The sequence below is a fragment of the Hoplias malabaricus genome, chromosome 11, assembly GCF_029633855.1.
Source record: "Hoplias malabaricus isolate fHopMal1 chromosome 11, fHopMal1.hap1, whole genome shotgun sequence".
Lineage (NCBI taxonomy): Eukaryota > Metazoa > Chordata > Actinopteri > Characiformes > Erythrinidae > Hoplias > Hoplias malabaricus.
The window spans coordinates 12020872-12032969 of NC_089810.1; the positions used below are offsets into that span (position 1 = coordinate 12020872).

Here is a 12098-nt window from a genome sequence, read left to right on the forward strand (position 1 = left end):
AGAGAGCACTTCCTTAATCCTGAAGCAAAACCCTCTTGGCCTTTATTTCCAGCAACTGAAAGCTAAACTATGACCCGCCTTCGGTGTCTAGCTTCGGATCAATGAGGAATTTGTTGGAATGTGTGTGTGTGTTCGCTTGTTTTTCCAAATATATACACAACATTTTTTGAATTGTTTCATTTCTTTAGTGTGCAATGGAGACAAGGCACGTGTTGCTAACAAGTAATAAAAATATTCACCTGCCATTTAGTATCATGCAAACTGCTTTATAGATAAAACAGCCTTTATGATACCCTAACTAGTTTTCATTTTACTAATACATGGCTGGTATCAGAGCCAAGGTGTAACTTTAGGATCATAATGTGTTGCTGTAACAATGTGCAGTCATTTGGGGCTGTAAACAGATTTTATGTGTTAGTCCTATTACAGCCACCACACATAACAAGGCATCTGGAGGCTAGAATCAAAGGTCACTTTTTCTCTTCCCCAAAAGCCTTTTCCTGAGTCCCAGTTTCCACCACCTCCAGTGTCCACAGGCCGGACGGAGAAGCACAGGCCAATTACACCAGCAAAGAGGCGCCCGTGCGCTATCAGACGAGGCCAGGCCCTGTGTTTCCAGAGCAGTGGTTAAAAATACCTCCCACTCTTCCATTCTCCACCTGGCACTGCTGTATTTTTCCTTTCTTTCATTTTCCTGTAGTTTTTCCTCCTCCATTCTCTGGATGGAGAAGCACCTCCAGGCATGATTAGGTTCTGTTTAATCCCATGCTCAGATCCCTCCCACATTCTGTCATAAAGTACACACACACACACACACGAGAAGTGTATTTTGAAAATTCCAAGCTATTAAAGTCTTTACACAGCTCAACCACCCATATACAAATGTAATGTCTTTAAAAAATAATAAAATAATAAGTAGCGATGTACTGAAATTTCATTCCCTGGTCAAAATGGGTCAAAAGCCTTTTTCATACATAAAAAAAAACAAACATAGCTCAACATTGAAAAGGTCTGAAATGCAATGTCAAAATATAGGACTACGGAAAATGGCAAAAGTTGAAAACTGGCCAAGCAAAGTTTTGCCAGACTATTATCCACTGCGTAATCTTTGTCATACAGGATCTCTGGCATTCCAACGGTTGGAAGGTAGGGCCCAAAATCCATACCCTTCCTATTAGAGGTCCTTGGGAAGCTTTGGTGCTTCATATCAATGTTTTGTCTTTGTATTATGTGATTATAAGGTACAGGAAATGCAAGGGGTTCAATTATTTGATTGTTTTAGGTAGGTTCACAGTCACACTGCTCCAGGGACCTGGAGGTTGTGGGTTCAAGTCCCACTCTGGGTGATTGTCTGTGAGGTGTGTTCTCCTTGTGTCTGCATGGGTTTCCTCCGGGTGCTCTGGTTTACTCCCACGGTCCAAAACACTCATTGGTAGGTGGATTGGTGACTCAAAGTGCCATAGGTGGGTGTGTGTGTGTGTGACCCTGTGAAGGACTGCCGCCCCCTCCAGGGTGTGTTCCCACCTTGTGCCCAATGATTCTGGGTAGACTCCAGACCCAGATATTATATATATATATATATATATATATATATATATATATATATATATATATATATATATATATATATATATATATATATATATAAATAACAGAATCACATCCATTTATTTATTCAAATTAACAGCTTACTTAAACATAAACGATAAACTTTTAAACCTTTTATAAATATCAGACATTCGCTGAGTAGTATGTATAGCATTTAAGCAATATATATGAAACAAGACAAATAAATAAATAAATAAAATAAAAAAGGCAGCCTACTTGTAAATTAACTATTTCTAATAGTAAAATTCCTAAAAAAAAAAAAAAAAGTGTTTTCATTGATTAATACAGTAAATTTAAATGGTATTGAATATGTACACCATATCGGGGCCTGTAAATACTGACAGTGAGTGTCCCCTTAAATGGTGCACTAGCTCCATAAAGTAACTACGGGTCCATTTACGTTGAAAAGACTTAATTCCACTAGTAAAATGTAGCAAGTCTCAACTTCATCCTCTTTTCCTTCAGACTAATTTAGTTTGAATATAGTTGCAGCCAGTGTTCCAATCATAGCATAAACCTAACAGAGATTACTTTAAGTGGATCTTGAATGCCATCACTATTCAGAGATTTTGCCCCTAGACTGAGCTTGACAAATGCATGGTTGCACTACTTCCCTTTAAAATACTATTTCAAGCAAACACAGCCCAGAATAAGACATGACTGTAGCCAACCTACTGTTATCTTCCATCTTTGCTTTTTGTGGCAAGAGCCAGTCCTTCCGCATGCACATTTCAACAAAGTTCATCAGTCAGTAACCAAAAATACCTCTTAACCCTGACCACTGCACAAATTATTTAAATGTTCTTTTTAATTGAAGATAAAACAGAAAGATCGAAATCAGTTTTCATTTAATTAAAGCTAAGAACAGGCCTTGTCCTGTCATAAATCCTCATGATTTTACCGAACAATAGGCAAATTCCTCAATGCATTTCCAACCGCCTCAGTGGCAACAGGATGAAGGTCATCATAAACCAGGGTGATGTCATTTTTCACCCATGGATGAGTTATGAATGAAGCAGGATTATTCTAGAGCTGGAAATCTTACACATTTCTGCTAAAGCAAACCAACACTGCTCCTGACTCATGGTTAAATGGAGGAGGCTTTTCCCACAGATGTAGCTCAACTGACCACACAGTGTTGCCATGTCACTTCCCAGGAGAGGATATGTGAATTATGAACAGTAATTGTCAACATCATTGTCGTTCTTACTGTAACAGAAATTTAAATACGTACCGTCTTAAAAATGTGTGTAGGAGGAGTATAAAAAGTGGGCTTGTTTTGCATGTGTGGTGCTGTAATTTCAGCCGACTTTTCTGACAACACACATGAATGCTTGGAATTCTTCAGCAGATGCATGTAATACCTCAGGCTTCCGGAGAAGGCCAGCACCCATTCAATTACATTGCACAAGTTCTAACAATGGCAACAAAAATCTCCGTCATAACAGCAAATGTGTTTAAACTGTTGCTATAGTTACGGACACAACCGCCTGCACCATAAAGCCATTTTACAAATAATAGAAAACAGTGCATATTCTCTGGATACTTAAAAGGTGAAAAATAGTTCTAATTGGGTAGCTGGGTTGCACATTCACAGAACAATAGAACACACTGCTGCTCATTTGGCCGATACGTCAAGTGTTTTGCACCCCCCTAAACAGTTTTCACATATTGTTTTCATGCTACAATGGTGCTACCAAAACTTATAATATGATATTTCCCTGGTGACAATGCTAAAGTATATTTCCCAGCGTATAAGGGATATATCCCCACTTCATACACAAATACATATCCGTCTCTCTCTCTTAGATATATCAACTACATGTGAAAACATATCGTTTTAAGTTTGATATCATCCATCATAAGTTTTTTTCACCTTTGTTACTGAAAACCCAGCAATAGGCTTTATTTCCTTTGTCCCACTCCTTTCCGTACTCAGGTGGATTGGTGTTTGTGCTACATTTCTTCTCTGCTTCAAGGCCATTTTAGATTGCACAGGGAGAAAGTAATCCATGAGAGAAAAATGTCACTGCAAATGTCTTGGTAGCATGTCAGGAAGATTATGCAAGTCATCTCAAAGCTATGGTCCTAAAAGCTCCTCTATAAATGGATATTCAGGTTGATATTCAAGTCATGTGAAGCTTGCAGGAGTCTCAAAAGACTGCAATACATTCTTCATTTTCTGTCTTAAATACCCCTGCAATCACCTCCCCACCCAAGAGCTGTCACTGTGAACAAAAAAGACAAAAATTCACTGGGGTTTCATTTAGTCTCGTTGATTAGATAAACAGGTATTTGAATTATTTCTTAATATTTTGCCATACTTTGATTATGAAATACACTGCACTTATATTTCAGTTAGATCTTGGAAATAGACATATTTTCAACATTTTTACCTTTGTTTAAATAAAATAAAAAATGTCAAACAAAATAAATTAATAAACAGCACAAATGCAGAAATATTTTAAAAAGTAACAATAAAATGAAAATCGATAAAGTATCTTCTCTTCTACATACTAACACAAACGTGACAATGAACTGAATCCACAGTGAACTGAATTCGTAGCAATCAGTGGGCAAAAAAAAAGTGATAAACAAATCACAAATTTTTTATCACCCCCAAAAATTGTGATGATATATAACATGACACATGAAGAGTTAATATAGGAAAAATGTATATAGCCATTGTAGCATTAAGAAAATATCAAAGCCAAAATATGCATACCATGTGCATTATGTCACTGTGGAAGATAATCATCTGCCTTTTAGGCGAGCGAAACACTTGGCATTTGAGGAGAATTAATTTTATCAACAGAGGCACATTTGCACTACTCTCCAATGAACAGAGGGCATGCAGGGATGCTGTATCATCACTATGTGAATATAAATATTGATCTAAAGCCTGAAGATAACACAAATGAAGAATCCACAGCTCACCCTTAGCATTAATGTAGTCTCAACCCAATAGCTCCTGATATCAAGAGAACTGGCAAAATGTCACTGTGGAACAGAGGAAAGGAGTAAACCACAACAACTGTGATGTTGTGAGGATGAAAATGCTTACAAATCTCAAATATCTTAATGCAATAAGAAGCTAGTGTGCAACTTCTGTCATAAACATAGACATTTAGCGCTAGTTATTGTTTTCAGTTGAATTTTTCTATTTGTGTTGAATGTGGTATGGTAGCAGTGCTTATGGAGAAGTAGATGGAGCAACACAGACTAAAAACAAGAGCAACATTATCAGCAATTGGGTCTGATTAATGGCATTTATTGCAGTGTAGTGTGTAAAACAATTCACAAACAAACTCACATCACTCTGCCCTCAGTAGTGTAGTAGGGTATTATAACTGGAAACTTGACAAAGCAAATCTGAATCCAATCTATGGGAAATGGTGTTCAATGTGCAGTAAAATGGGTTCAATGTAAGTAATGTGGCCAAAGTGTGAACAGACCAATTGTGATTCTCTAGAACAGAAAATAACTATTATTTTAAACCCATTGGGTTTCTTGTTATTCACTTGATAAAGCTGTCTGGAACTCAAGATGAGTTCTATTGAAAGCATGGAGAAAAAAATGTAAACGAATAGGTGGGAATGTGCAAGGTCACGATGTGTGTGTAGCGCACTCTCTTGTTTGCATATGTGAGGTCTATTTGCTTCCATTATCTGCTGTTTATCTTCTGCTAACTCACTTTGAGGAGTCCTTGAGCACTTTTGTGCTGAGAAGGGAGAACACAATAACGCAATGTGTGTGTGTGTGTAAGGGTAGGGAGGGGTGTTAATTAGCACTACAGCAAGATGATAATTGATAATCTAGCTAAATTCATTCACTCATGAAGGTCTAATCGTTATAAACAAAAACACATTAGGAAGAATAATGCCATGAGCTAACACCTTCACCACTGATCCACCTTTAACATGCTTGTCATTTCATGCATTTCACAGGCTAACAAGGCCAACGACAGTCCTTCATATAGCTTTAATCCCACCCAAATAATGCCATTGCACTAATGGCCCTAGTCCTTAACTTCAAATCCTTTGCACAAGTTATTCAGTCATCATTTATAATGCACTGGCTGTTGTTTCCTACCTGAAGCTTAAACAAAAAACACTGGACACAGCTATTGGCATTTTGAGCATTAGGTAAGCGGTTATATAATTAGCCTCCACTAGCCGAGTAATTAAAACATCAATTGGCCTTTCTGCAGTATCAGGACCGTAGTATGTCAGTCTCCAGTGGCCGAAGTGCAGCAGTTGATTCTGTCTTGGCCTGCGGCATGAGGCAGCCTTTTTACGGTAAGGCATGACGTCACAGTCTAATTCATACTGGTTAACTAAACATAAATGTCTGCCTGTACCCTCCATAATATCTCAGAAATGTTTAACAGGCTCTTTACCAAATTAATGTTGCAATAACAAAAGGTTTACTACACATTATAAAACTGCATCCACTGGGAATGCGTTCAAGTAGCAAGTTGAGGGAGTACGTTTTATAAGGGTTATAAAAATAATGAAGAAAAAGAAATTGAACATTCGAAATAATATGTCAAGGTGTCAGAAGTAAGTCCGTTTACGATAATTTATCAAATTCAGATGCAAGTGTGTAAAGAAGTGTGCATGAGGATTGTGTTATCTTCATTGGTAAATACTGGTAAGCCAAATTGGTTGTGTGTACATTGGCCATGTTTAGGTCCCAATGTGTCTTGGGGTAAAGCAAAGAATTGTGTAAATTGACTGGAAACATGTGATCACTAACAGAGTCACCATGGGAAAAGCATTCGATGACATCACAGCTAATGCCTTCTGATTAAAGAAAGTTACCCCTTCTAAAATTTAAAAAAGTATTTGCTTCTGAATTCATATATAAAGTGTTAAGGCCTTCTGTAAAAGGTCATTTTCTATTATTCATGTTGTTATTCTTATCATTCTATTATTATTGATGTGTGAAAACACTGTGGAGAAAGAAAATACACATGAAAGGTAAGACAAACTCAGAACAAAAGGATTCTGTTTCCAGCACAGGTGTAAAATTGTGGTTTCAAATAAACAAAATAAACTGAGCACTTCTAGTTTGCATCATTCCTTAACCTTACACTTCCTGTGTTTGTCCTTCACACCATGTAATTCACTGTTCTGGGTAAACTGGCCTCTCCAGTTCAACTTTTAACAGTTAATAACAGTGTTTACCACCATATTCTACATTCTCCAGCTTGTTTCAAATGTCAGGGCTTGCGTACTGCTGTGGTCAAATGACTGGCATGTATTAAGACAGACAGCATGGAGTTTTTTTTAATTAGACAGAGCGGCCGCTTCATTGTCTAAATGCACTGATAAGTTAGTTAGCCCACTGTCACAGCTCTGAGAGGCACTTCTGGAGCATGTTGATTGGGAGGGATTAATATACTGCCTGTCCTTCATCAGATTGAACAGACAGATTAAACCGCAGAGCAACGTTAGCCTGAGGGAATCAGACATGAATGCAACACAAAGGCCATACAAGCTTAGCCATTATGAGCCCAATAGTGCTTCCATCTATAATGAGGCAACGGGGTTTAGACCGGCTATTGATCAACCATCTCCAACTTCAGTAACAATAGGCTACGGTAGTGCACAGTAATGCCTAATGCTGGACGGCATGGAAAGAAAAATGTAGTATCATAGTAATTAATGACATTATGATACAGAGTTCCAGGAAATAAATGGTGCTTTGATGGAAGACCATGTGTAACATCTCTATATGCCCCTCAAATCAGTTGTACCTTCACATTACACAATACACAAGTCACAATATGGATGGTCCCTTTCATCATTAACACAGATAACTTGATGTCTGTTTACCAGGAAAACAAGCTGAAACATGGACTCATCTGACAACAGCATGTTGCTACTGTCTTTCAGACTTTCTCAGATAAGCTTGGGTCTTACTGTTTTTCTTTCTCCTTGTGGAAACGCTGTTCAGATGTGTTTCTTGATGCAGTGGCTAATGTTTACTGACAACAGTCCATCTGACTATATTTGTCAAAGTAACATGACAGATCTCGATTCAGCGCTGTCTGGGGGTTCAAAGTCATGAACAGTCAATAGTGTTTTTTTTTTGCCTTGCCCAACTTAAACTGACATTTCTCTAGATTTTCAAAGTATTACGTATTTAGATGGTAATAGAAGAAATTTTTTATATTTTATATGATGTTTATGCTTTATATAATTCTTAAAAACACGGTGGTTAATGGCTGTTCTCCCGTCTCTACCTGTATTTACTGAAATGTTAGTGGCATAAAGAAAATATACACTGTCCACCTCTAATATGTGATAGAGCAGAAGTTAAAAATATGTTCCTTCAGTGCACTGTGTTTAACTGAATGTGCACAGGAGACCCCCCAAAAAAACATAAAATGAGCCAAGGACAAAAGACTACAGGTGAACAACCTACTCTCCATTATCAAAAGCATTTACAGACTCTCACAGTGTTTGCAAGAAGAATCTGCCCACTCACCAGCAAGTCCAGCTTTGACTGTATGTATGTGTGTGTGTGTGTGTGTGTGTGTGTGTGTGTGTGTGTGCCACACCCTAGAGAAAGGTGCAGCAGGTATGGAAGAGAGGAAGTGTGGGGTCAGGAACATGGCTTACACACCTGAAACGATCCTGGCTGCTTTCCAAACACTACTAAACAGTGACATAAGTCAGTTAAGCAAAACAAAATGTGTTCATGTTATTCTGGGTGTTGACTCTGGATTAGTCGGATAAGGACTGTTGAGCAATATCTGTGATTCATGACCAGAGGAACTGTTAAAGTGAACATTATCCTTATAGTCGATTTTTTTCCCAGATATCAAGCATCCTATATTAATACTGTCTGGATTATAATTTGTCAGAATATTTTTACAGTTGTTTTGTTTAGAGCAGAATTTAATGTATAGCCTAATTTCCAATGGAGTCACTACACTTGACTGCTTATTACTATTGGTGTTTTGAAGAGTTGTTTATTTCTTCGTTTTTTGTCTGTTACTTTCATATCTCTAGGCATCTTTGATCTCGGCAACACTGATTTTGTTTTGTTTGGCATCTGGGTCTTAATTCCTTAAAAAAAAAAAAAAAAAAGACCTATAACCACAGCCATCAATAAAGTGAGATGCTGCACAGACTGATGGAGGGAAATTAATTTTAGAAACTCACAGCACATACCCACATCTTATTTTGCTCAGATCAGTCTTGGCTGGAGGAAACAACAATTCATATTTTAACAAATCATTAGAAAAGTCCACAAATGACTGTAAATAAAATGATGCAGTATGATCAAATATGAGCAGTTGCATAGTCATTTAAGTAACAACAAAATTTCATCACTGTAGCAGAGTCAGAGGATGGTGGCGAGCGTGTTTTTGTTTTTTTTTAAAGCCATAGGTCACACGAACTTGTTCCAGCTGTGACATGACCACCTGCTGAGTGTTTCAGTGTAATATCTCACAAGATTTCCCAACAAGAGGAACTCTGAGGGACCTGTTTTACAGGTTTGGGACACGTGGAGACCTCAAATCACTTGTGTTATGCCTCTGAAAAACCATATAACGCAATAAAAATGAAGCCAGTTTCTGAATACTGAAGGTACATTTTGAGTCGATACATAAAAACAGATGACGAGAGCATGACAGAAGCCAAAACAGCTACAATCCATTATGTCTGTTTGAAGTGTCTGAAGGCAAATGTATGATATTAGAAAAACGTTTGAAAAAAAAAATAACTACAGAAGAAAACATTAAATAAAATATTTATATTTGTTTTATTCCAGTCTTTCTTACCTTCTACTGTTCAATTCACAACTTTGGCAGAAGTGATTGAATCCCCCCAGGTTTGTTTGGGTTGTTTTGTGTGTAAATTACTTCACAAAACATCAGAAAACACTCAAAGTAATGCTCCTCCATGGTCAGCTTACCTTCTGTTTACATTCAAACGTCAACTTAAATGAAGACAAATGTGACTAAAGTCCACACGTTGTGATTGTGGTCGTTTAGAAAGAAAAACCTCGCAACAAAACACTACTAAAAACGCAGTATTTACCTCTGTGTTACCTCGCTCTGTTCAGAGATGACAGAAGACCAAGCGACTGAAGTCCACGTCTTTGCGTTTTCGTTACATTACGAAACAGCACCAAACATCCCGGAGACGTGTTACCTTCATTCGAGTTTACTATAAAAGCTTGACAGTAGGAATACAATCCACACGCTGTATTTGAGGTTGTTTTAAAACACTACACACTTCACAAATCAAACGCAACGTGTTCAAGTCACAAAGTCCACCACGTTCTGTTCTGTTACTGAAGACGTTCACAAAACTCTACAAAACAGAACATGAATCTGCGGTGTTTGATCCCAACTACGACTTACCTTCTCCTGTTTGCTCTCCGTCTCCGCCGGAGGGGACGCGGGGGTTTTGCTGGCGCCACAGCCGGTCGCGGGGGTCTGTCCCCCGGCCACTGTCACTGACACAGCCGCCGCCGCGGAGCTCCTCTCCACCGTCTCCACCTTAATTAGCCGGTGTTTGGGTGACACATACTTGACGTCCGACACGGAGCTCGACCCCCCGGAGAACGGCACGCTGCCCCCGGCCGTGTAGGGGTCCTCGAAATCCAGCTCTTTTTGAAGCTTGTAGGCGGCGAGGATGTCGGGCTGCGCGGAGGTCTGGTTACCGGGCTGTTGGTGGTGGTGGAAGCCGGGCGCCACGGACACCGCGCCGGCGTGGCAGTGCCGGTAGTCCGGCTTCGGAGGCGCCGGCGGCGGGGCTTTGGCGCTTTTGAATCCCAAATGCTCCTTGATCCATCTGGCCATGCTGCCAGCAGCGCATCGCTCAAAGCTCTCAATTGTGTTAAGTTTTGTTTCTCTTTTTCCTCGTGGTTCCACAGTTTTGTTATTTCCCTCCTGTTTTGAAGCCACTCAGAGTTGTTTGGCACTTTCCGTTCAGTAAAACTCCAGCGTGCTCTGTTAGGAGCTGACACCAATCTCTGCTTGCGCTCTCTCTCCAAGCTTGCCTTTTTTTTCCCACCCGTTTTCACACGTTCCCATAGGCCCCGCCCCTCGCGCCGTGATTGGTTTATAGTTTATACCTACACGCAGCCCGCCAGTGTGCACTGATTTAACACACGCTTTTAAAGGGCCAAGGTCCGGGGCGAACCTGCTGAAAGAAAGTCATACAAACTATTAGTTATTGTTGGCTCCAATACTCTGTGACGCTATATCGTTTCCTGATGGAAGGATACCACATTGTAGCATCCAAATGACTGATTCCAGATACATTTAATGTTTTTTTCATAAATGCATAATTACCTGGACACAGTGTGCACAGATTCATTATTCCACCGACTCTATCGTGATCACTTGGATAAAACTGTGCTGACCTAAGGCCGATCAGACTAATATTGACCTGTCTGTCTTACCGGAGGAGGAGTGTCTTGTGCGAAAACGGGTAGGAAACAAAGTGGCACTTCTGGCTGTACACTCCATATCTGTCTTACTCTATATCGCCACCCTTTGGTTTAATGAGGTTACAGAAAGAAAGTATGCAGTTTGTAGTGTTTTCTTTATGATGTATTAACCTTACATGCTCTATGACTGCAACCAAATGTCACCTGACAAATCCCTGGCCAAGGGAATAACAAATGGTTTGGGTGCCCCCCCCCCGCAAAAAAATAAAAATAAAAAATAATAAACAATAATAATAATTAATAAACCCCTTTAAAGAACAAAAGCCAAAGTCTATTTTTTCCATAAAAGCTGTAATGTTGTGCAAAATGTGTTATGGTGTGCAAATCATTTAAACTTTATTTATTAAACTTATGTTTAATAGAAAATAGGACAAAAATGTGTGACAAATATATGACTGGCAATAGGTCAGTAGCATGACTGAGGTCTTAAAAAGCATCTCAGAGAAGCTGAGTCCTACATAAGTAAAGATGCAGAGCAATTCAAGTCCTCCATAAGTAAAGATTCTTTGAAAAACTGTGTGGGCAAATATTTCAACAGTTCAAAAATCACGTTTCTTAACATAAAATAGTGAAGAATTTAGAGATTTCAACATTTACATTACATAATATCATTAAAAGTTCTAGAGAATTCAGAAAAATTACAAGCAACAAAGTCTAAAACCTATATTGGCAGGTTGTAACCTATGGTTCCCTTTAGGTGGCACTGCATTAGACAACAGATGGAAATCACTGCATGGTCTCAAACACACTTCCTAAAATCTACTGCCTGCGAACACAGTATGTCGCTGCACCCACAAAAGTGAAAACTCACCAATGCAAAGGAGAAAACGTATATTAACAGGATTCACAAACAAAAGTGTCCTGGTTCGGAGCCGTTAATGCTGAATGATATATATATGGTTTTAGAGCAACCTGCTGTCATCCATACAATGTCTTTTTTCTGAAACGTCCTAGTTTCAATCCACATTTTAAAACAATAACCACAATTCCATCATTCAAAATATTCAGGTTTA

At 38.8% G+C, this 12098-nt stretch overlaps 1 protein-coding gene across 1 annotated transcript; it reads right to left on the reverse strand.

Annotated features, from left to right (window-relative positions):
• Positions 1 to 2540: 2540 nt before the first annotated feature.
• On the reverse strand, positions 2541 to 10608 carry zgc:158464 (uncharacterized protein LOC791139 homolog). The gene is made up of 2 exons (XM_066685182.1): positions 9992 to 10608; positions 2541 to 3836 (listed from the first exon to the last, which is right to left on the reverse strand). Exons 1-2 carry the CDS (start codon positions 10430 to 10432, stop codon positions 3834 to 3836), a joined length of 444 nt encoding a protein of 147 aa, XP_066541279.1. The 5' UTR covers positions 10433 to 10608; the 3' UTR covers positions 2541 to 3833.
• Positions 10609 to 12098: the final 1490 nt, after the last annotated feature.